Source organism: Lissotriton helveticus, chromosome 10, assembly GCF_964261635.1.
Source record: "Lissotriton helveticus chromosome 10, aLisHel1.1, whole genome shotgun sequence".
Taxonomy (NCBI): domain Eukaryota; kingdom Metazoa; phylum Chordata; class Amphibia; order Caudata; family Salamandridae; genus Lissotriton; species Lissotriton helveticus.
This window is the reverse complement of record NC_136071.1, coordinates 51,919,018-51,945,128: the sequence shown is the minus strand read 5'-3', so window position 1 is coordinate 51,945,128 and position 26,111 is coordinate 51,919,018. Positions and strand designations below refer to the sequence as shown.

Genomic DNA, 26,111 nt, shown 5'->3' with positions numbered 1-26,111 from the left:
GTACTAGTGTTTTGTGACCGCATTTGAGGCTGAAAAACACTCACAGTTTACCACCTACTTCAAGTAGGTGGTAAACCACTTGCAAAGGGGAAGGGGACCCCAGGGTACTCCTTCCCCTTTGTGAGTATGTTGGACCATATTTTTTAAGAGCAGGCGGTGGTCCCAGAGACCACTGTCTGCCCTTAAAAAATGAAACTGAAAAGTTTCCTTTTTCTTTTTTAAATTCCTTTAAGGAAAATGGGCTGCATTTAAAAAAGCAGTCCCAGACATGGTGGTCTGCTGAGCCCAGCAGACCACCATCCCTGGGAGGGCCTGTTATTCCCAAGGGGCTCGCAAATTGCAAGAGGCTCATTAATATTCATGAGCCTCGCAATTTGCGACCCCATTTGGAATTGCAAACAGTGTAAACACACTATTGTACATGCAAAATAGTGCATTGCAAACTGCGAATCGCAAAAGACTCGCAATTTGCGATGCGCTGTTTTTCAGGTCATACATCTGGCCCTTAATTAGCAAAGACTTAGGATGTCACCAGCAGGGGTTATTTTACAAAGAGAGATAACTCCCGGTGAAATAGCCCACATCGCCATTCCAATTGTGTCAGGGACTGGAATTATCAGGTCCAAAAACTCTGCACCTCCTAATTCCGTCGTCTGGAGACACCGAGTCTGTGACTAATGCTTGCTGGGCAGGGGCTGTGGATAGTAACCTGGGCAGTCCCACCTGCACCCTGCAGCAGACAATGCTCTCCCCAGACAAGCACAAATATGCTGTGCACCCAGACTCGGCCAGTGCAGGTAAGCGCGGTGCGGCGGTGGTGTAGGCTGGGAGCGGAAGTTGACAGATGACAGAATAGGTTTCAATTATTATTTTAATTTAACCTATTCTGTCAACTTCCCCCCTCCCACCCTGCCCCGCCCCCCACACAGCCGCACAGCACTTACCTGTGCCGGCTGCTGCTGTGTGCACCCCTGACCCTGATCAGCACTCTCTCTGACACATTCTGCCAGAGCAGGTGGAAAATGTCAACTGTTTGTGCTCTGAAATAATAAAAAAAAACACTCAGTAAAGTACCTGGTATAACAGGTTCCTAGCAGCTATTCACCGTTTAAGGGGGAAAAAACTTGCAATAGCCATACTTTGCTATGGGAGTTAGGGGAGTAATTTTAATTCTGCCCCTATATTTCCGCACCATACTCTAGGCAACACTTAACCAGGTGCCTAGCAGGAAGGGCCATTAAATATAATTCCATCTTCTTATTTTATATTTACCTTCTGTTTAATTTTACGCACCATGATTCTTGTACTATTTCATACTATCATTTTGCATATATTCTGCACTACATTGGCTTCGAATAAAGCCTTGTAAAATATCAACTCACTTCTCTTGTGGCTGCTCACCCTAGAGAAAGGGTGGGAGGAATCAAAGATATTACCTTTGATCTCTGGAAGGTAATGTTCGTTCCTAACATGGAGAATTTCTATATGAATTTGAAGAGAATTCAATGGAAACCCCACTCTCTTTTCACCTCTCCAGATAGTAAGATAGTATAGGGGGGACTCACCTGTGCATTTGCTGGCTCAATTGCGTGCTTCATTCCTGTCCCTGCTCGGGTCATCTCTGGAGCCCGAACTCTGCTTCTGCCTGCACTGCCTCACCCGGTCTCTCCCCGCCGCCGCAGCATTCTCCAACACAGAGGGGCCGCAGTGGGGGGTGTGGGGGGGGGGGCATAGGCTCAAGGACTACAACTACCAGGGTGCCATAGCGGCCGGAAGCCGCCAACGGTGTTTTCGCGCCAGGAGGCGCTTTAATTGGAGACACACCCCCCGTGCTGCGGGAGCGCGCGGTAGCGTCCCGGGACAAGGGCGGGACCGTTATTGACCGTTCGTGACCGTACGAGGCCACGTAATTATCATTGGCTGAACTGTAAGCATTAACATACTGTACCCATATACCTTGGATTACCTACTACTATTAACAGTTTTGAGAAAATGACCACCAAAAATGACTCATGGAGAAAGGGGGGATCAGGGGGGAGTATTGCGGGTACATTAGATAATTACCTTATACAAGCTGCTTCTGCGCTCGAAAAGGAAATTGCTATAACTGAGAAACGCCTGTCATTTGAACTATTGTACTTGAGGCGCTCATCTTTGGGGGTCTTAACTAACTCCAGTACACCTCAAAATGCAAGGATACAAGCTTGGGTAACCAACCTGTTGAATGATGATGAAGGATCCATCCCAGTTACGAGGGATCCATCTCCACTGCAGGGGGATAGTTGTAATGAAGACTCACCTGAGTTTAGCGAAACTAAGGATTCCTGCGAAATTAGTAATGGAACATCTCCCCGTAGGACTAGATCTAAAGGTAAACATGTTTCTAATACCAGGAAAACACTGAAAGTAACAAAAAAAAACTATAAAAACACCGAAGACCCCAACAACAAAGAGAGGGGGAAGGAAGAATAAAACAACGAAGAGTATTATAGCACAGACAATAACTACCCATGAACCTATCTCGCCGACAGTCACTGATAAATCTATAGCCATCGATCTTACTGAGGCAAACGTTGTAAACAATGCATTAGAAAACTCTGATAGTATAGAGGAACTCCTAATAAAAATGGAACATATGGTGAAATCGCTTATGCTACCACTCCTTGAAAGGGTAAAAGGCATTGGGGAGAAAGTAATAAAAATGGAGGAAGCAGTCCACTTAAATAATGAGATGCTGTTGAAATTTGTAGATTCAACTACATTTTCTGTTAATAGTATGACATAACCAACCCTGTGGGCAATATAGAGGGCCTGAGATCTGAATCTAGTAATGATATGCATCCACAACCATCCATTAGACCGGCTAACCAACCTGATCCTGGCCCTATAGTCTCATTAGACAAGAATCCAGGCACATCAGGGTAAGTTAGATCAGACGCGGGTAAAGTTATTCAGACTGGGGAGATGAAAACAGGCAATACAAACAGGAAAGTTAGCGCGATTGGATCGGACAAGGGATCTGGCAAGGACTACTTCGATAAAACTAGACGAATTGATAAGAATGAACGTATCGACCTGCCACCCGAATCATTTCCATATACTGTGGTCTTAGTAGGGGTACCAGAACGGGAAGAGGGCAAGTCTGAAAGATATATAGAACTGAAGAACAAAGTAAGCCATTGGCTCAACAGGTACAGGCCAATCCCACCATCTCTTCATGGAGAAATTCTCCATGTTCGTAGACTAAGCTGGGTGGGCCAGAAATATAAAGACAAAAAGGGTGATTGCGTACTGGTGAATTTTAGAGATAGGAGGGTAGTATCTTATATCTGTGGGTGGAGGGCGGAAAGTATGGAGAGCAGAATACTCACAGTAGACTTGAGGTACTTTTACCCACCACCGCTGGAAGAGCAATGTAACAACTACTCAGAAAGCTCCCAGGGAAGGACATAGATGGATTCCTATAAAAATCACTACAGGGTACCAATTCAAAACCGCTTTGATATATTCCACGATTTAGAGGGACTGGATGGAGTGGATTGACGGTGCATTAATACCGAAGTTATGACCACCCCCCGCCCCTAGTTACGAAGTATGGCCTTAATTACCCCAAAAAATATGGATATAGATTTTCCTATAAATAATAGAACAGTTATTTGTGAAATTAATTTAGAACCCCCAGAAACGACCACAAATTTGATTAGGACAGGGGCGGATAATTCTGAAGGGCATCCTAGAGCTGATGATGGACTACATATTCAGGGTGGTCTAGTTGAAGAGCTGGACAATTCGATCATAATTATGTAAATTATCTTTACATCCCTAGTAAAGATAATCTTAATAATGGTAGATGGGCGATTATGTTCTGGAATGTTGCTGGCATAAAATTTAAGCTGACAGACGGAACATGGTTGAAACTGGTAAATGATCATGACATAGTTAATCTTCAGGAGACATGGTCAAAGGAGGCTTATCATCTACCTGGCTATAAAACATTTTTTGTACCAGCGAAAGCTTCAGTAGCAGGAAGAGTGAAGGGAGGTTTGTGTACCTATATCTCAAATAGCTTGAAATATGAGAGTATAGATGTTCCAATCAATAATACATATTACCAAATATTGCAAATTTGTATTAATAAGCACAAAACCCTACATGTTTGATCTCAACGTAACATTAAATGAGGTAATTGATGGAATAGATGTTAGCATGGGGGGAAAGCCCCAGGCACCGATGGGGTTCCTGTTGATATGTATAAGCACTACCTGCCTCTATGGGCCCCAATCCTCCCCAAACTGTTTAATGCAGTATGTACTGAAGGGATATTATCCTCCTGGTACGAGTCAACTATAATTCCAATTTATAAAAAGGGGGATAGATTAAGTTGTGCATGTTATCGTCCGATATCCCTGCATGACTCTACAATAAAGATCTTTGGGAGGGTCATTCTGAACAGACTTCAAGTCTGGGCTGAGGATCATGCTATATTGAGCGATCTTCAATATGGGTTTAGGCAACATCTAGGGACCATAGAACAGGGACTTAATTTACATATCATTTTAGATAAGTATACTAAAGCAAGGGAAAAACCCCGTACTTAACTTTTGTCGATTTGTCATCTGCCTTCGACTGTCTTTCGCACAAAAAGGTGTGGCAGATTTTAGAAAACTTGAGGGTGGATACAAATATAATTAACTTCCTGAGAGAACTATATAGGGGTGCACAGGCCACAGTAAGATATGGTAGGGAGGGCGAAAGCACTACAATCTTTAAAATTGAAAGAGGCGTACGACAAGGGTGCGTATTAGCCCCCTTCCTATTTTTAATTTATATTAACAATTTGGAAAAGGTCTTACTTGGAGAATGTCGGTACATGCCCCTTATAGGTAAAAGATCAATTCCCGGCCTTTTTTATGCGGACGACGCAGTTCTGTTGGCTTGAACCCCACTAGCTATGCAGCAGATGATCAATTCCCTCACTACCTTCATGACTAGTTTAGATCTGACGGTAAATTCCTCAAAAACGTTTTGCTTGAACTGTGGGCCTGGGGGTCTAAAGAAAAAGAAACGTATGTTTATAAACCTTAAACCCCTGGAATTTACATCAGCCTTTCCTTATCTGGGCATTCTGTTTACACAGAATGGTGAATGTAATACAACAATTAAAACTCATAAACTCCTGTTTGCCAAATCAATCATGGCTGTTGAAAACTTTGCGAGGAAGATTGGAAAAAACTTTAAAAAAGATATAGAGCCATGAGTGTAGCTATAGCAACGTATGGCGCTGGCATTTGGGGCTATGCCAACGTCAAGTCACTACAACTAGTGGAAAATTCTTTTATGCGTTACCTCCTTGCAACCCCTGATAGCGTTGCTACACTTAATTGCCATATGGAGTTAGGACAACCCTACATCGAGGATATAATTAAAACTCAACCAATCCTTCTATGGCATCGGGTGTGGACAACGGAGGAGTGTGTTTTTAACCGTGCTATCTTGAAAGACGCTTTGCTGATTGAAAAAAGTAGAAAAATACGATGGTTGGCCTACATTGAATCATTTCTTAGTGAGATTGGACATAGGGATTACTTTGATGACCCTAACGTAATGTCGTCCATTTCTAGAAAAGAACTAAAACGACAATGCATGATATATCTTGAGGAGAAAAGATATGGGGCCAGATGTAGGTAAAACTTATTTACCGATTCTTAATTTTCGAATTTTACCGATTCGGTAATTAAGAATCGGTAAATAAGAAGTGGGGGTATGTAGGAACATCCAGATGTTCCAGTTACCGAATCGTTAAGAATCGGTATTTACCGATTCGGTAAATACCGACCGGTAATGCTCCATTCATTCCTATGGGCTTTGAAGCCCATAGGAATGAATGGGGCATTACCGGTCGGTATTTACCGATTCGGTAAATACCGATTTTGACAAGGGTGCAGGGGGGGTCACTTTGACACCCTCTAGCACCCCCACAAAAGGTTCGGGGGCCATATGGCAGGCAGACCTGCCCTAAGGGCAGGTCTGCCTGTCATATGGCACAGGTGTGCATGCACACATGTGCATGCACACCTGAACCGGTATTTTAACATCAAATACAATTTGATGGTAAAATACCGATTTTGTAGGCCTTGTGGGACTCAGAAGAGCCCCACCTACATATCAATTTTACCGATTCTGTAAATATACCGGTCGGTAAATTTACCGACCGGTATATTTACCTAATCGGTAAAATTACCGATTTTCCCTGTTTACCTGCCCCTACATATCAAATGCCAAGTACCGGTCGGTAACGGCCGAATTCGGCCGTTACCGACCGGTAAAACCCTACCCACATCTGGCCCCAGATGTAGAAATGAAGAAAAGTACAGTGAGACTGCATCAATTAACCATTATCTCATGTGAAATCCAACCATACTTGAAATTGGATATGAAAGCATTTGATAGGTTTCTTTTAATTCGTTTTAGAATGAACATTTTATATAGATTAATTAGTCATCCAAAAATGAATGATTGGACTAAAGAATTAAAAAAGTGTCCATGTGATGAACTATCGACACAGTCGGATATGCATATCTTATTATTTTGTAAACATTATAACACCCAAAGGAAAAAATGGATTACGCCCCTTTTGAGAATGATGGGATTTAACCAGTGCCGCTTAGCTTTTCTGGCCATACAAAAATTAGATAATGTTTTAACCATTGCATGTGTATCAACTTTAAAAAAAAATGTTTTTAGATATCGTAAATCAATTTCCAATAATGTATGACATCAATTTGAAGTGTATATATGTATTATGTTTTTTTTTTGTAATTTTAAACTGTGCTTTTATGGATATTTTGTCGTGCTCGGTTCCAATTGTCGCAGGAGTGCCACGGAGCTCGATGCCAAACCCCCAACTTCGCCCCTTATCACCTCCCTGTGCCAGGTATAATCACTAACACATAAGCGGTGACGCGGGGGAAAACGGGGGAACACAACAAGGAAAGGAGGGGAAGACACTGCAACCAGCAATCATCTAACGGGACAGGTGTAGGCTTCACCAGGTTTGTATCTACAAGACAAAGCAGATGATTATTACAGTTCTGTTCCAGCTTTCCTGAATGTGTGTTCTTATAGCCCAGAATATATATATATATATACCTATGGAATGTTGTGTGCTTAGCTTTTGCCCCCGTATAAAGTCTTGATTCTTATGTATGTATGTGTTATCTTATAAACAAGAAAACATGAGATTAGACTCTGACTCAAGGTTTCTAGAATTCTATACTGTTTCTCTGTACAGGCACTGTACCTCTTGACATCAGAGGATACACCTATAAGTGCTCCAAGCATCCAAACCCCTTGTTAACCGGCACAAGGTACGATTAAAACAAAGTCCCAACAAAACTAGGGACTCGACTTGCAACACAACTCAGTGACAACACTTAGTAATCTGACTACCCTCGAGTCAGAACAATAATAATGCACCCGCTGTTCCAACAGCGGAGTGAAATCCTTGAAAGCCAGCCGGCTCTAAACCAAAGGTAATAATAAGCAACAAACAATAAATCAAGGAGAGACGCTATCTCAGGAATCTTCCTGAACTCACGAATACCGCCGTAAACGCCGATGGTGGAGAGACGCCAACCGCTGACTCCTCGGACGGCTTCCCCAGTGACCCGGAACGAACCAATGACACTAGCTAGACGCGAAGCGCTTCCGGAATGGGAAGGCGGTCCTAAATGCACCAGGAACTACCGTGCGCATGCGCAATGCGCACGCACTCTTATGGTGAGCTTTTGCCAACCACTTCTTCTTTGCCAATCACGTCTCCAGTTACAAGCGCTGCGCCCGCTCCCTGCAAGCGGGCATGACAGAATACCCCTCCCACAGCACCTCCCACTGGTTTAGGCTTGTGAGGATAGCACCTATGGAAGGCCCTGAGTAAATGAGGGGCATGCACCTGGCTAGCTGGTTCCCATGACCTCTCCTCGATTCCATAACCTTTCCAATGTACCAGATATTGGAGACGTCTCCGTACCCTTCTGGAATCGATTATAGCCCCTACCTCATATTCCTCGTTGTTGTCAATCAAAACAGGAACAATCAAAGCTGGAATACGCGTACCAGGCACAACAGGTTTTAAAAGGGACACATGAAAGACAGGATGCACTTTCATAGACAAGGGCAAACTCAGTTTTATGGCAACAGAGTTTATGACCTTAGAAATCACGAAAGGACCTACATATTTTGGTTTGAATTTACAGGCACCTTTTAGATTCAAATGTCTGGTGGAAAGCCATACTTTTTCACCCGTTTGATACCCCGGTTCCACTTTCCTGCGAGCATCCGCCTTCTTCTTATACTCTGTTTTGGCCCTATCAAGATTATCTTGAATCTTGGAATGTACCGATTGAATATGATGGACCAGATCTGATACAGCAGGAGTAATACAGTGTTTGATGGGAGCAAAGGGCAGAATTCTAGGGTGAAAACCATGGGACCCATAGAAAGGTGTATACAAAGTAGAAAAGTGGTGACTGTTGTTATATGATAGTTCAGCAAGCCAAACTAACTCATCCCATTCTTTCTGATCTTGCAGTGACTGACATCTAATGAATTGCTCTAGACTTTGGTTCACCCTCTCAGTTTGCCCATCTGTCTGGGGGTGGTGACTGGATGAAAGGCGTATTTCTATGTGTAAGGCCTCACACAATGATTTCCAAAACTTCGATACGAATTGAGTCCCTCTGTCTGTAATCAAAACTGCTGGTAAGCCATGCAACCGGACTATATTATGCAAAAAGACAGATGCCAGATTTTGTGACGTGGGTATTTTTTTCAGTGGAATGAAGTGAGCAAATTTAGTGAACAAGTCAACCACTACGAGAAGTGTGGTGTGGCCTCTCTTCGTGCATGGGAGTTCAACAATAAAATCCATGGACACGGTGTGCCAGGGTTCTGGAGGAGTAGGGATGGGATGGAGCAGTCCTACTGACCCTTCATGAGATGTCTTCCCCTGGGCACATACATGACATGTACGAACATATTTCTGCACCTCCCCTGCCATATTAGGCCACCAACAATATCTCCTCACTAACTCCAGTGTCCTTTTATACCCTGGGTGTCCTGCTATTCCTGATGAATGACACAACTCAAGTATCTGCTGTTGCAAGGGGTATGTAGGTATCACTAGTCCACCCTGTACATAATGCAAACCGTCCTTGAGAGTGGCGGTTTGATGAGCCAACAAAGGTAGGAAGGAAGGATCTTGTTGAGCACTACGTACTTGTTCTATCAAACGCTCTTCTGAAGTGAGCTCACCTATGATTTTACAAGGACCAATGATGTTGGGAGGTTCCTCATCGTTAGGAACAGGATCAAACCCCATGCGTGATAAAGCATCAGCTTTTCCATTCTTTCTCCCGGGCCTGAAATGTATGACGAAGTCATACCCACTAAAGAACTGTGTCCACCTCATTTGCCTCATGGATAATGCTCGTGCTGTTTGTAAATACTGCAAGTTTCTATGGTCAGTTATTATTGTGACTGTGTGATGTGTGCCCAGAAGATATTGACGCCTCTCTTCTAGCACTTTCTTAATTGCAAGAAGCTCTTTCTCCCCCACGGCATAGTTGGATTCTGCAGGCGTGAGTTTGTGGGAGTAGTAGGCCACTGGATGTAATTCTCCCGTAGTAAGATCAGCTTGTGAAAGGACTCCCCCACTGCCACCTGGGAGGCATCTACCTCCACAATGAATGGGCTATTGAGATCAGGATGTTTCAAAATAGGGGCCTGAGTAAAAGCAGACTTCAGTACCTGAAAGGCATTATCGGCCTCCTTAGACCACTCAAAAGACACCCCTTTACGCAACAACTTAGTAATAGGGGCCACGACGTCAGAAAATTGATGGATAAAGCGCCTGTAGAAGTTGGCGAACCCTATGAACTGTTGCACTTCTTTGACAGTTGTAGGGGGAGGCCAATTCATCACAGCAGACACTTTATGCGGGTCCATTTGTAAACCTTGTTCCGAAATCAAAAAACCCAAAAAGGCTACTTGGTGTCTGTGAAAAAAGCATTTGTCTAATTTGCAAAACAACTGATTTGTTTGTAGTTTTTGGAGTACCTCCTGTACATGTTGAATATGTTCACTGTAAGTCTTGGAATAAATGAGTATATTGTCGATGTAAGCTATTACACTGATATCAAGATGTTCTTTCAGTACTTCATTAATGAAGTACTGAAATGCAGAGGGAGCATTACAAAGCCCAAAGGGCATTACTAAATACTCATACAACTCATATTTAGTACAAAAGGCCGTTTTCCATTCATCTCCGTCCTGGACCCTGACGAGATGATATGCACCACGAAGATCTAATTTGGTAAACCATTTGGCGTCCTTTATTTGGTACAGAAGAACAGATATGAGGGGAAGGGGATATTTATTCTTGATTGTAATAGAATTGAGAGAGCGATAATCAATGCAACAGCGCAATCCACCTTCCCTTTTAGGAATAAAAAAAAGAGCTGAGGAAGCAAGGGATCGAGAGACTCGTATAAATCCCAACTCCAGCATATTATCAAGGTATTCTCTGAGGTATATATTCTCCTTTTCTGTGAGAGAATACACTCTACTTGTAGGTATTTTGGCTCCAGGTTGTAACTCTATTCGGCAATCATATACCCTATGCGGGGGCAGTATGGTGGCCTGTTTCTTATCAAACACTGATTGATATTCTCCATATTCTGCAGGTAATTCTACATCAGGTTGTTCCACCGTAAGGAGTGAGTCTGTGAAAGGTGTTATGGAATTGACTTTCTTTTCTGCTTCCTCTTCTTGTGGACTAGGATCTTCTGACCCTGTCGCATTCTCAAGTGTGATAGGAGCAATCTCAGCTTTTTTATAGGAGGTACATCTTAAACTAAAGGTAAGATTTGAATGTTCCCAATCTATCTGGGGATTATGTAAGCGTAGCCAGGGCAACCCTAATACCACTGGAAACTGGGGGGAATCTATCAAGTCAAAAGCAATTTCTTCCCAATGAGTGGAACTGATCGTGAGTTCAATCATAATGGAAGTATGGGTGATGGGTCCGGATTTCAAAGGACTGCCATCAATAGTATACTCTTCTTCAATAAGGGTTTTCCTTATTTCTGGAACAGAATGCTCCATTGCCCATTGCGTATCCATAAAATTCCCTGAGGCTCCCGAATCTACCATAATAGGAACGTCTATTTTGTTTCCAATCCATGTAAGCTGAGCAGGGACATAAAAATGACCCTTGTTAACCATGACAGAGGAGACCATATGTTTCATAGGACCCGAGAGAGTAGTCTCGTTCGGTCTCGGGTCTGCTAGTTTTCCGCTCGGCGTGACTGTTTAGGTTTTACAGGACATTCTCTGAGGAAATGCCCCGCTTTACCACAATAGAGACATAATTTATTGTCTCTTCTCCTTTGTTTCTCAGTTTCTGTCAGGGGACCCTTAATGCTACCTATCTGCATAGGTTCTGGTTCTTCGATTTTGGATTCTATCTCTGGTTTCTTTTCCCTCATACCTACTCGAGGATATTCATATCTACCCTTATCCTTTCTTCTTTCATTTAACCGATGATCAAGCTTCACAACCAAATCTATTAATTCAGGGCAAGAATCAGGGGGGTCCACAACATGAGCTAGAGCATCTTTTAACTCCTCCCTTAATCCTTTATAAAAAAGTGCACTGCGCTTTTTCTGGGGGCCAATCAGCCTCTACAACCAATCTGTTAAATGTAGAGATATACGTTATAAGATCCTTGTTTCCCTGTTTAAGGTGCAAAGGTTCTGTATCTGCCGCATGAGTGAAGGTATGTTTATCAAACATCTTTCTTAATTCTCGTCTGAACGAATCGTAATCTAAGAGGAGGGGATCATCCTTTTCAATTAAAGGAATCGTCCAATTAGCAGCAGAACCTCCTAGATAAGAAAGGACGAATGCGACTTTGGCCTGGTCATTCGGGAAACAAGCTGCCTTGCACAAAAAATGGAGCTTGCATTGAGTAAGGAATGCGGCACATTTATTAGGGTCTCCATAAAATCGCTCAGGCGGAGCCAAAGGTATGGTATGAGGAGTAACCACTTGTACTACAGGGGTGGAGGAGCTAGCTCTGGTCCCTCCTTCTCTATCTCGTTGTAAGGCTTCTACCTTACTTGAAAGGGCTTGGGTCTCCAACTGGAGATTGCCTATCATGTTGGCTACATCTGCAAGTGTTAGATCCATGGCACTCGGGAGACAAATAGACTATGGGCTTCGCATTCTGTCGTGCTCGGTTCCAATTGTCGCAGGAGTGCCACGGAGCTCGATGCCAAACCCCCAACTTCGCCCCTTATCACCTCCCTGTGCCAGGTATAATCACTAACACATAAGCGGTGACGCGGGGGAAAACGGGGGAACACAACAAGGAAAGGAGGGGAAGACACTGCAACCAGCAATCGTCTAACGGGACAGGTGTAGGCTTCACCAGGTTTGTATCTACAAGACAAAGCAGATGATTATTACAGTTCTGTTCCAGCTTTCCTGAATGTGTGTTCTTATAGCCCAGAATATATATATATACCTATGGAATGTTGTGTGCTTAGCTTTTTCCCCCGTATAAAGTCTTGATTCTTATGTAAGTATGTGTTATCCTATAAACAAGAAAACATGAGATTAGACTCTGACTCAAGGTTTCTAGAATTCTATACTGTTTCTCTGTACAGGCACTGTACCTCTTGACATCAGAGGATACACCTATAAGTGCTCCAAGCATCCAAACCCCTTGTTAACCGGCACAAGGTACGATTAAAACAAAGTCCCAACAAAACTAGGGACTCGACTTGCAACACAACTCAGTGACAACACTTAGTAATCTGACTACCCTCGAGTCAGAACAATAATAATGGACCCGCTATTCCAACAGCGGAGTGAAATCCTTGAAAGCCAGCCGGCTCTAAACCAAAGGTAATAATAAGCAACAAACAATAAATCAAGGAGAGACGCTATCTCAGGAATCTTCCTGAACTCACGAATACCGCCGTAAACGCCGATGGTGGAGAGACGCCAACCGCTGACTCCTCGGACGGCTTCCCCCAGTGACCCGGAACTAACCAATGACACTAGCTAGACGCGAAGCGCTTCCGGAATGGAAAGGCGGTCCTAAATGCACCAGGAACTACCGTGCGCATGCGCAATGCGCACGCACTCTTATGGTGAGCTTTTGCCAACCACTTCTTCTTTGCCAATCACGTCTCCAGTTACAAGCGCTGCGCCCGCTCCCTGCAAGCAGGCATGACATATTTATGCTCAATATCCGAATAAAGAAAGACATTAATTGATTGATAGTATGCTGGCTTGGGGCTAAGTGAAATGTGCCAGGTGGGGCCAGGCTTATCCTGCACATGATAAATCCCACACCCTCATGTTCTACCACTATCTGTATCTTGGCCATTTATCATTACCCTTGATTAGGTGTGTTCAAAATTCCCTTAATTTACTTTATTTCGTGGTTTTATTAGATATTTAAGACTAATGGTACATCAGTTCAGTAATATAATTGATGCCGTACAGAGTGTGTTTCCTTCCCAGGAGGTCTAGAATGAACCAGTACAAATAATGCAATTTAGTTTAGCTCAACAACGTAACAGCATAAGGTATTATAAAACATTGTAAAATATTATAAAGCAATAGGAGGTAGCCAGACCTTAGGCGCTGTAAAAAGTAAATAGGACTACTGAGAGATCTGAACTGTTCAAAGTAGTTTAATCAGTACCTTTGGCAAAAGTCAATGCAAAGGATTCTCAAAAATTTGAAAGCAAATCAGAAGGAAAAGGCGGAGAAACAAGTTGGCTTCTGGCGTGCCTCTTAGATTCCAGCCTGTTTTAATCAAGGCTACTTTGTGCCTGGCTATTTTGGCCGGCCAGACCAAATAGAAGTCACATGATGTACAAGAACAGGGAACAGCAAGCATTCAGGGTGGAAACAATAACTATAACAGTGAAGACAGTGGCCTGAGGTGTATGTATACCTGTGAGGATGGGAAGTATGTAGGTGAGACATGCGATGCGACAGAGGAGAGTCAAGGTTAGTGCTAGTTGGTGAGGGGGGTTAATCGGGAGGTGAGGGTCCAGTCTGGGGGTGGGGGGCTAAGACATTGTCCTACCCATCGAGGGAGGTGAGTATCCTGGGATTGAGTAGTGGTAGAAGGAGGTTGGGTGGAGCTGTGGGGGTTGCGCATTTGCAGTCGTATAGAGGAAGGGGTGTAAGGGAGCAAGTTGCATTGCCATTGTGGTAAGGAACGGAGACTTAATGGCATTAAAGAGGTATGCCTTATCCTGGATTCAGTAAGTAGGTCATTCATAGCATGCAAACTTGAACATGTCAATCAGCCAGTCATCATGCATAGGTATATGGGGGGAGGGCCATCGGAATAGAATGCAGAGTTTGGAAAATGTCAGTCAGCCAGTCATCATGGTGGGGGAGCTCCACGGGCATAGGATGTAGAGTTTGGCACATGTCAGTCAGCCAATCATCATGCCTGGGAAGCGCCATCGGTGTTGGACGCAAAGTTGGGCTGTGCTGATAGCTGTCACCCGTAGTTTCCGTTTGTGGTTTGTGAGTTCAGGTGTATCTTGCCTGTCATATAATAAGATCAGAGGGGAGGCAAGTAGGACAGATATGTCCAAAATGTAGCTGAGGTTGTTGACTATTATATTCCATAGCCCTGAGATGGTGGGACAGTCACGTAGACTATGTGTCATGCCACAGTCTGATTGGTAGTATCGCCAGCATTGTGAATAGAGTAGGCAGCCCGCTGGTGCCAGTTTCCGGGGTGTCCAGTCCCAGTTCTGTACTGTTTCAAAGAGGAAGAATCTCCTCCTGGGCTCACATTTCACCATTTAGTTCGTCCACCACCCCCTCCAGTCATCCCCTGTATGTTGTATGTGAAGGGTATCTTGCCTTAAGTAGCAGAGATGGGACAAAAGGGGTCTAGAGTGCAGCTGATATACCAGCATGTTGTAGAACCCCCACATAACTCCTTTGTATGCTCCCTATAGAGTGAGATATTGATGCATGGGAGAGGGTGAGATATTTCACCTTCTCGTTCCCAGGGGCCGATATAGACAGCTTTGTTGCTGTCTGTAGTGCCAGATTGGGAGTTTGGAATAGGAATTCAGTTTGCAGGCATTTAAATGATTTAGGAGTGCAGTTGAGTACCACGTCTCCTAGGGTGAGGATCCCTGCTGAATCACATTCTCTCCAGTGTAGTGACTGGTTGCCCACTTGTACGTTATCATTGTTCCAGAGAGCCACCTGAGTGTAGAGGTTGAGTTTTATAGGAGTTTGTGCTTGTGAATCCAAATTCTGAACATAGGTAGTCCTATATTGTTGTGGATGTGTGTCGAACAGGTGCCGAATATGTCCAGACCAGCACCACTAACAGTGATAGCAGATTCCAGGCGAGCCTAGAAGGGGCGGTCAGTAACTCCAGGAACTAGAAAACAGTTGTGCTAGATGCAAGTCCTTGTAGTAAAGTTCTATGCAAGGAGCTCCCAGACCCCCATTTTTCTGATTCGCAATTAGTTCAGAAAAGGAAAGTTGCGGTCTCGTGTTGCCCCATGTGCAGGATTTAATGTCCCCGTCTATTGTTTGCAATATGAGCGCCCAGACAAGGAGCGGCAGCATAACCGGGACATATGTAGGGGAGAGGTTGTAGCCTTACGGCTAAAGCTGCCGACTTGAGTCTCAGCGTGGGCTCAGCTTCCTGTGATTCTGGGCAAACCAATTAATCCCCCCGTGCCTACCAGGAAATGAATGTGTCCTAGTGCAAGGTAACTGGTGCTCATGTAAAGCGCTCCAATACCTTTGGGTCGAGTTTGCGCTATATAAAAATGAAAATGCGGCAGTTCCAGCACAGTTCTCGGCATTCTGCGGGTGTTTCTCTATCTCTGAACACCTTCTCCAGTGGAGGATGGCTTTATAGCCCACCATGTTCCTGGATAAACCCTAAAGTTTTAGGGTGACTCTTCAGCCGTTTTTAGGGGACGCCATTTTGCATTCTAGCCTGCACTATGTTTTCTCAAGATTCAACTTGACCTCTGGAATGCTGTTTTCCACACTTTTGATCATCTTTTCCTCATCTTCCTCTACTGAACGTTATTCCTGTATTTGGAGGTCCATCTATTTAAAGAAATTCTGTGAAGTACTTTACGTAGATTTTTGTGGGTTATCTTATAAGCCTTTTTCTGGTCTCTGGCTGTGTTAGTTCATGGGTAGGAGCAAAAAATTACTCCACTTCACTAGGAGCCATAAGTCCAAGGAACCAGTGCCTTGCTCTACCCACTCTGTCTCCTCCAATAATTCTTCACAGCCTTCTGAGGAATTGCACAAGCAGTGTTTTTTCGCCCTGCAGTTTTCCCTACTATGGCACCTAAAGCAGAATTACCTTCATCTACCATCAGGAGACTTAAACAGGATCCTCCTTCTCCACCCAAATGTATGTCTCCCATTTCCTTGGATATCATCCTGGAGGAAATGTGTGCTCCTAGACCATTTATTGAGGAAACAAACACTTGTCTACAGACTCTGGACAACAAATGGTCGTCTATGGACTACCGCCGATCTGTGGTGGAACAACAAATTATCGATGTACAGGATTAATCTTCAAGAATTACACTTTTGGAGAAATAGTTGTTGCAACTAAAAAAATCGACTGAAGACCTTGAAAACAGAAATCGTCGCAACAATCTATGCTTATATGGCCTTCATGAAGGCCTTGAAGGTGATGACCCTGTCATGTATTTTACCATTTTCCTTCCACAGCTCTTGGACCTCCCCAGGACAACCAAATTAAATATTCAATGGACACATAGACTGGGACCGCTTCTTTTTTCCTCATCTGCTCCGCCGTGGAGTAATTCTCTTATTTCTGCAATTTTCTAAAAGCAGCTAAACAAAAAAACGGATTCTTTGGTTTGGTACAGAACTGTTTATCTCTCAAGATATTTCAACTGCCACCGCTAAAAGAAGAAAGGAATTCCTGGACCTTCACCCTGCTCATCACTCTCCTGGTGCTCGATATGGCCTATTCCATCCTTGCTTCTTTAAGGTCACCTTTTTGAACAAAACTTCTTCAGTTGAGGATCCTGCAGATGTCAGAAAATTTATTCACTCTCATTCTACTTCCTTGATGGAGATTGCTAGTCCTCCTAACACTTGATTTTAATAGTTCTTCTGTAGTGTTAATCTCTTTGATTTTTCTTTTTTAGGTCTGTTCGTCTTTCTGCTTACACGACTTTCCGATTCCTATTACAGGTCCTTTAGAACGTATTGGTTACCCGCCTCATGTTTCCGCTCCTATTTATGTTGAATTGACGTCCTGGTGTGGTGCGTTGCCCTTTGTTGGGTGTGCTATCTTTGTATGTCCGTTGCCGCCTCTCATTCTTCCCTCTGTTCCCTTGTGAAGGTACGTTTTACAGTCATCAGTTCTGGCATGTACTGTCCCTTCTTGCTCTTTCTTTTCTCTCCCTTTCCCTCCTTCCTCTCCTGTGTCATTCTTCCTCTCCTTCGCTTGATTTTATTGCAATCTCTTCTCTTTGGGGGCATATGCATCAAAGGTAGGAATTGTGATTCTTTAATAGCAATTATTAAGGAATCGCTATTAAGGAGTCACAATTACGGATGAATGTAGGTTCCCCCCCAAAAATTGTGATTCCTACATATTCCTTAATAGCGAATTGCAAATTGCGATTCAGCATTAAGGAATGCCTTCCCATTCATTTCTATGGGCCTAGAGGCCCATCAAAATGAATGTGAGGGCATTCGCAATTTGCGAGTACCAAATAGGTACTCGCAAATTGTGAATGCAATTTCAAGGGCTGATAGGGTGCCAAAGGGCCACCCTGAGGCACACCTAAAACAGGTAAGTGTGCACATGTGTCACACATACATTCCCTAAGGACATGCGTGTGCACCACATGGCACTTAGAGAAATGCATAAAAGTGCATTTTTCTAAGGATTTGCAAATTACCACCAATTTGAAGTTGTTTGTAATTTCCTGCATTGCATTTAGGGAATCGCAAACTGCGATTCCATAAATGCATTTACAAAATAGGTAATCGCAAACTTTGTGATTACCTAATTTGCAATTGGGTTTGGGCTTGATGCATCCTAAATGGCAAAATACCGGTCGTACATGTGTCCCTTTGTTTTCTTGACATCTTTCACTTCTCCATTACTTTCCCTTTCATTGACACCATTGCAATTTGTATTTCTCCCTCTCTCTCCTTTTTCTCCTTTCTTATATCATTAATGCACTGTTGAATCTGTTGCTCTTTACAAATTGTTGATATTCTACATTCAGGGGTTTTTTCTTGGAATGTGAAAGGTTTTATTATTCCTATCAAAACACAGAGAATTTTATCTCATCTTGCCTCTTATAACCCGGATTTGACCTTTCTACAAGGGATGCATCTCACCGAAGAAGGGGTATTAAAAAGGTATTAAAACTGAAAAAGGGATGGGTTAGTTCCATTTCAGTCTCCCCCACTTCCTCAAAAAAAATGGTGTTATCATTTTGTGTCATAAAAAATTGAAATATAAAGTTTTATCACAAGAAACTGATACGGAGGGGATATGGTTGTTAGCTAAATTGCTTATTAATAATATCTCTTTGACTGTGTTTAATGTGTATGGCCCTACTCAGCCCAACTTTGCATTTTATGCCTACTGTTACTCAAAAAATGTATTCAGTTTAGAGATGATCTCTTTATTCTAGGAGGTGATTGCAATCAGATTGTTGACCCCTTTATTGACTGCCAATCCATTAGGTATACTTCATCCCTCATACATCTCATACTCAATTTCTTAATTCTATTTCCCAATCATAACTTGTTGATGCTTTGGAGGCTATCTCACCCAGACACTTTTGACTTCTCATTTTTCTCTCCTCCTCATAGCTCTTTTTTTCGATTAGATTATATCTTTCTTTCACAATCCTTATCTCAAAATATTATCTGTACTTCAATTGAGCCTATTGTTATTTCTGATCATGATCCGGTTGTTGCTGATTTTGACTTGCTTCCTCCGCATCCCAGATCTTCCCGTTGTTGCTTTAACAATTCCCTTCTACAGGATGCTCTTTTTTCTTCTGCATTTACTTCCTTTGCTAAATATTTTTTTGTATTGAATAATGATCCCAATACTCTCCCCCATATAATATGGTATTCTTTTAAAGCTACGGCTCGGGAATTTCTCATAGACTATGTCGCAAAAAAAAAGAAACGATTCCTTCAACAACATAAAGTTACACTAGCAAATATTAAATCCCTGGAGCACAAATTTTACACTTCACCGTCGGACTCTATCATCCAAGAACTTGTTGTGCTAATCTAAATGTTATTAAAGTCACTACTGATAACGCATCATCTATGCTACTCCGTAGCAGCGCTCGCTACAATAACGGACGTAATAAAGTAGGTAAACTTATTGCCAATTATCTTAAATTCCGGAAAGATCGAACTTTAATTGACTCTTCGGATGGGAAGCTTATCCACAAGGATCAGGATATCCTCATTGACTTTATGTTATTTTATAAACATGTATATACTCCAGAATCTCCTCCTACAACTTCCCTTATCCAATCTTATCTTGCTAACACCCCCACCCCTTCTAATGGTCATCTTAACTTCTCTACACTTGAATCTGACCTATCTCCTGGAGAAATATCCAGTGCCTTAAAAATTCTAAAAAAAAGGTAAAACTCCTGGCCCGGGCGGTTTCACTGTCGAATTCTATTGAAACTTTTCTGCTATACTTCTTCCAACACTTCTACATCTCTTCCTTTAATTTTTTCTTTCTGGCAAAATGAACAGTACTTTTCAAGAAGCCACAATTTGTTTCATTCATAAAGAAGGATGTGACCCCATGTTTTGTAAAACTATCGCCCTACATCCCTGGTTAATGTAGATTATAAAATATTTGCTAAATTACTTTCCCTAAGGCTAGAACCCCTTATGCCTCTCTTGATTGGTAAGGAACAATGTGGCTTTGTCAAGGATAGATTAACCTTGGATAACTATTGTCTATTCCTTAATGTCTTAAACAAAATGTGTTCTCTATTTATACGGTAAGAGCATTAGATAGGGTTGATTGGTCCTTTTTCTTTGAAACCCTTAATTGTCATGGCTTTGTCCCTAAAATGATCTCTCTTATCTCCCTGCTATATTCTGCACCTAGAGCGTCTGTGTTAGTTAATGGCTGTCCATCCTCCTACTTTCCTTTAAAGCACGGAGTTCATCAAGGTTGTACTCTTTTCCCACTTCTCTTCATCCAATCTCTTGAACCCTTTTTATCATCTAGCCATAATAATGATTCTATATCTGTCTTCCCTTATGGTGATCACCATTTGAAACTCTCTGCTTATGCAGATGACATTTTACTTTTTATTTCCAACCCTGAAGTATCTATTCCTCCCATATTATACGAAATCTCTTCATTCTTCCTGGTTTCTGGTTATAAGATTAACTCAGATTAATCAGAAATGTTTGCTCTCACCAAATTCTGCACTCAACATTCCTCTCTCTTCGACTGGGTTTTATGGAGAATAGATCTAAAATTAAGTATTTAGGAATATGGTTCTCTAACTCAATAACTGCTTCTGTAAAACTAAATATAGTGGAGGCACTTTCTCACATTTACAAACTCCTTTGCTCTTGGAATTCCCTATTTATCTCGTGGTGGGGACGACTTGACTGTGCAAAGTGCAGGAACGACATTATGGATGAGTGCAAGACAGCAAAGGTTAACCCACTGTTGCGCCCGATGTTAGCTCTCAGCGTACATCAAGCTATCTTCTTTATTTGAGTGCATAGTTGTTTAAAACCTTTGCACTAAATTAAAACAAATGCGTTCATTTAAAACCATTAAAAACCTGGAAGTAAATTATTGTACAAAATAGAAATGGCTTCTATGAAGCAATAAAATCCAGAAGAACGAATTTTTACAAATTCAGTCCTAGAGTTCCACAACATGAAGCTCCAGGCTTGTTTGCTATTTTCTAGGACTGTTAGAACATGGGAGGGCTGCCCCCTCGACCATTCAGAAGAGGTTAATCCATTTAAAGTGCATGATGTGCCAATGCTTGACTGTGCTAGAGTTCTCAATAAAGTGACAGTACAGTCCGAGTCTTGCGCAAAGTGGGTCACGGTGCCAGGTTCAGCCCAGCTGCAATACCACCTGCCAGACAATTTGTTTTTTTTATAATACTAGATTCTGTGGCGATTAGGAATTTTACAAAGCGGCAGCTTAGTTGGACGTCCTTGCTGGAGAAGCTGGCCAGCACCGCTTGACTACAGGTCCGTATATGTTTCTTATTGAAGAGTGGTCTGAGGAGGGTCCGGCGCTCCCGTAATAGTTTCCTGCATATGGTAATGAGTCCTGCTCTCCTTCCCTGCAGAGTCGACAGATTGCTGGCTTTGGAGGGCATACTAAAAATAGAAGAACTCTTGGGAACACCAAAAAGGTTCTTAATGTATATTTCACATTTAGAATGATCACAATCCAATGGGGCAGACTCACACAATCCTCACATACACTTTTTAGAAAAAGGACCCTCTTAGGCAATTATAGTACAAAAACTAATTACTACCAAGGTGTATACGAAGTATATATAGATTTATTAAAAAACAATGTTGATTCTTTTGTTAAGACATTGGAACAGACACAAATAACAACCTCATCGGGGTCATAACAATACATAAAAAACACAATAACATAAATGAGAGACACATAACAAAGTGCAATATAATGATCACATCATGCTTGGATTGCTCCACATGGAATTCATTGCATGTATCTGTTCATATGTCCATCAATGAAATCATCTATTGGGCATGAACATATTCCTTGGATACAATCAAGTGAACAGAAAAATGTGTTGACGCGTTTTGGTGGTGTTTTTCTGGTGACGACCACCTTCTTCAAGACAAGACAAATTCAGTCTCTCTTATTTAAAAAAGTACACAATTAAAAACCTCCTGAAATCAATGGGTAGGTGAGGTAATAATACCACTAATATTCTCTACGCCGGGCACCTTAGGGCTCCACACAGTGTACACGAAACTTATTTCTGATGGGTGTTCAAGAGCTGCACCTCAAGTCTCTATACTCCTGCACCCTGTCCAGTCCCTCTATTATATATTGGTTCCTGGAAGATAATGTCAAAAAATTATTATACTTCCAAGGCAACAAGGAATTGTTGGCGCCAATATGCCTGTAGGTCCTAACCACTCCAATATGGAGATGGGAGTCCTCTTACTTTGCTGTGGTTCAAATAAACCTTCCAAATCATATGGTAAAACCTTGGTCCTGGACGGTGCTCCTCTGTCATGAAAAATCAGCGGCATGTGGTATGCAGATGGCAATATGCCTAGGCTGAATTTCAGAAACTTCTCTTTGGTGGAAGTATGCTTGGGGTAAGGCTTTGCTGTAGGACTGTGTGGTGAGCCAGCCATGTGCGCGTTCTGACAGACTAGCTTTTTCTTGTTTGAGGGATTATTTTTTATCAGTTTTGATTACTATTCATTTTAAGCTTGAATAGGTCCCTGATAACTCCTAAAGGTGCCTTAGCTCCAGTTGATTAAGTGCGCTGTCCAAGTAGTGTCTGTCTGGGCATGCCTCCTTGGCTTGCAGTTCTTTCCACAGGTAGGCGTTTAGCGATTCTGGCTGCCCCCTTCTAATTTTATACCAGCATTTGATGAATGCTCCATTACGTGTCAGCTCTTGTCTTTGTATTCCGAATTCTAGCCTCAATTGTGCGTGGGTGTGTATCCTGGTAGCATATAGATCATTCACAATGCTCTAGCTATAGTGCCATTCAGTGTTTCAGTATTGCTCCCTCTCATGGCTTTGCTTCCGTATGTGATAGAAGGTATGAGTTTTGGGAGGAAACTTGGGCCTGAGATCTTGTTTCTTAGCTTTCATAGTGCCATTGCTGTCATTATTCCGCTTTGTTATGGCTTCACGTTGTGCTGTGAAGTTCCCTTTGCTATCGATGATAACTCCCAGGTATTTATTGTCTTGTACGGCTCCCAGCTTGCAAGTTGCCAGATGCCAGTGGTGGTTTGATTTGATTTTGTGGATGTTCATGCTCATAACTTTTGTTTTTTCTTGGTTAATGCTGAGTTTGTTAACCTCCGAGTATCGAGATGTAATGTTGAGTAAGTGCTGTAGGCCTATGGGTGTCCGACTAATGTGTACCAAGTCATCCGCATAGAATAGATTCGATAGCTGGAGGCCCCCTAGCTTAGGAGCATGTGAGTTGCTTTCATTAAGAGTGGCTGTTAACTGCCATAAAAAGGTTAAAAAGTGTTGGGGCAAGCACGCAGCCTTGTTTCAATATGGAGGTTGTTGGAATCTTCTTTGTTAGGTGGTCTCCCGCGCCCAGAGTTAGTTGCACCCAGGTGTTGCTGTGCAAAAGGATTAGCTGTTTTAAGAGCAGTGATGGGATATTCAGCCTCTTTAGTTTTTGCCACAATATATTTCTGTTTATATGGTCAAACTCTGAGCTATAGTTAATAAAGCACAAGTACAGGGGCTGTTTTGTTGTAACCGGTAGCTTTTTGGGTCATTCCTATTGCCTTTTTTATAAATAGGTGAAATGATCAAGCCCCTCCATGATAATGGTATTGTTGATGTTTGCAGCATTGATTCAAAGATCGATTTTAAAGCTGAGGCCCAGAATTCCAGATCTTGTTTGAGCAATATAGGCGGGATCCCGTTTGGCCCTGGAGCTCCCTCAGGCCTGCCCTTGGAAATTCTTTTTTAGATTTCTGTGTTTGTGATTGTAAGATCCTGTTTCAGTGTTATGTTGGAGTCATTTTTAAGTGATAATGCTTCCAAGTCCATGCAGGTTCGGGTTCCTCGGTCTTAAAATAGGATTCGAGGAAGATTGGCCATGCCTCTTCTATCACGTGTGAGTTGATGCCCTGGCTCAACGGATTGTCTAGAGTGTTGATCTTTGGCCAAAATTGCGAGCTGTTGTTATTTTTAAAGTTGTGCAGGAGTTTAGCTCAAAGTGCCTCATCAACTTCTTTTTTGAGGCGCCACGTTAGTTTCCTGCGAGTGGCTTTTAATTGCCTCAATTCTTGCAAGGCCGTAGGGTCTAGGCCACCTTTCTTCAATCTCCGGAGCACACGGTTTATCAATGCCTTAACCTTTTGTAGTTGTGCGTTATTTCTGATGTTAAAGTAGGGACATTGGTTTTGCGGGTAAATTGCACTCCTGTTTTGGTAGATTCCCTTTTTGGCTCCATATTTGTTTCCTAGATTTTTTGTAAACACCTTCCAGCTTCCTATTCTGTCCGGCTCTGTTGCTTGTGCTTCTCTGAGAAGTTGTTTTGTGAGAGAGAAGAGGCCTTTTGGGCCATCTGTTTTGCTTTTTACTCTTTTCTTGTTAGATGTATATTCTAGGCAATGTGGATTTACTGGCAGTGATTGAATTGCTGATAATGATTCTACTGTGATTTCCTGAGGCAGGTGATCACTGTAGTCTAAGGTGCCGATATGGTAGTCCTTTACTTTTGAGAACATGCAGCGGGAGGAAAATGTGTAATCTACTGTTGTACTTGCCACACCGTTATGAAATGTTGCGGTCTCTGGGCAATCTCCTGGTAATCTTCAATTTAATGTGCGAAAGCCCAGCTGCTCTAATGTTGCTAGAAGCTTCTGAGCTATTTTCGTATATCTTCCGCCTGAGTTGTCATCTTGTGATGTTGCTTCCCATACAAATGGGTTCTCCTCCATATGATTGTCTTTGACTGTTTTACTGAATATGTTTAAATTGAAATCCCCAGTGATAATCAGACTGTTTGTTTTCTCCTCCGTTAATATTTTCACCAGTTCTTCCTTCAGCTGCTGGCTGCCTTTAATTTTGTTGCACAGGTGTAAGTAGAGATTTATAAGTATTATCTGCTTATTTCTGTCCGCCCCTGTGTGGTAATTCTGAGCACTTGCATTGCATTGGGGGGCGCTAAATTGTGTGTCTTGGGTCCACTGCATAGATGCTCCTTATAGAGCTGTATGTGGCAAGGCCTCCCTTGCTATGGCCGAATTTGGCACTCTTTATAACTGGTAAGAAGTACGACTTAAATCCCTGCAGTGCTGTTGGTGATTCGCACCAAGTTTCTTGGAGTGAGATTAAATAGAATTTCTGAAAATAAGATTGCAGTTCCGGGTCCAGAGTCTTATCTCCCAAGCCTTGATGTACCAGGAGCAAAGTTTCAGAATATTTTTAGTTTTCGGTGCGATGAGCTTAATATGTCACAGACTTTGACTTTTGGTGTTTATGGTCCTGGATAACCAACTCCACTCTTGTGAGACTGTGCTTTTGGTTCTATTTGTCCTATGGACCTGCTACTCTCCGAGTTCTATGCTCTCAGGGCTTTTACTGCAGGCTCCTTGTAGCACTGAGTATGATCGTGTGCTTGGTTGGACCTGCCCAGGTTCTTTTTGGTTTTCTGTGTCGGCTATTAGGGGGTCCGGGTATCTTCGTTAGGTAAAGGGCCTTAGCCTGATGCCCCAGGCATTGAGTTTGGTGTGTTCTTTTACAACTTTTTCAGCCAGGCCTAGTGTGGCAAAGACTGTTTTAGTTGCTTCCACTCCTGGTTGGTCTGGTGACTCTAAAAATTCAACTGACTCCAGGTCATTGTTTTTTAGGTTCTTCAAAATGCTGATCGACCTAAGTAGGCGTAAGATGTTTCCCTTATTTATTATGTCAACCCGTCCCTTTGATTTGTACTCAGGATGGAACACAATTGTTGTGGAACCCTGAAGTATTATTTGTTCGGTTGATGTGCCCTGTTTGGCTGTTTATTCATCCACTGACTCAGTAGGTTTACTTGTTGTTGTTACCGGACCATGTGGGCACTTTTCACATGCCCGATCTATCTCAATGTGAGGGCCTGTTGTTGTAATTGTGTTCCCTTGTATGCGTCCTCTTCCTTTCCAGAGTTAATTCTTGGGATCAACGCCATCACTTGTTAAGGGAGATGCTTCCTGTTACTTCTGTCCCCTCTTTCCAAGTCAACTTTTCTCCTAACTCTCGCTCT

At 42.6% G+C, this 26,111-nt stretch overlaps 1 protein-coding gene across 1 annotated transcript in view; it reads right to left on the bottom strand.

Moving 5' to 3' along the window:
- Positions 1-24,681: 24,681 nt before the first annotated feature.
- LOC144783832 (olfactory receptor 5J3-like) overlaps positions 24,682-26,111 on the bottom strand; it is a 36,360-nt gene continuing 34,930 nt past the window's right edge. The window contains exon 3 of the mRNA XM_078662585.1: positions 24,682-24,926. Coding sequence (XP_078518711.1) covers positions 24,682-24,926 — 245 coding nt within the window. The remainder of the gene's footprint in view (positions 24,927-26,111) is intronic.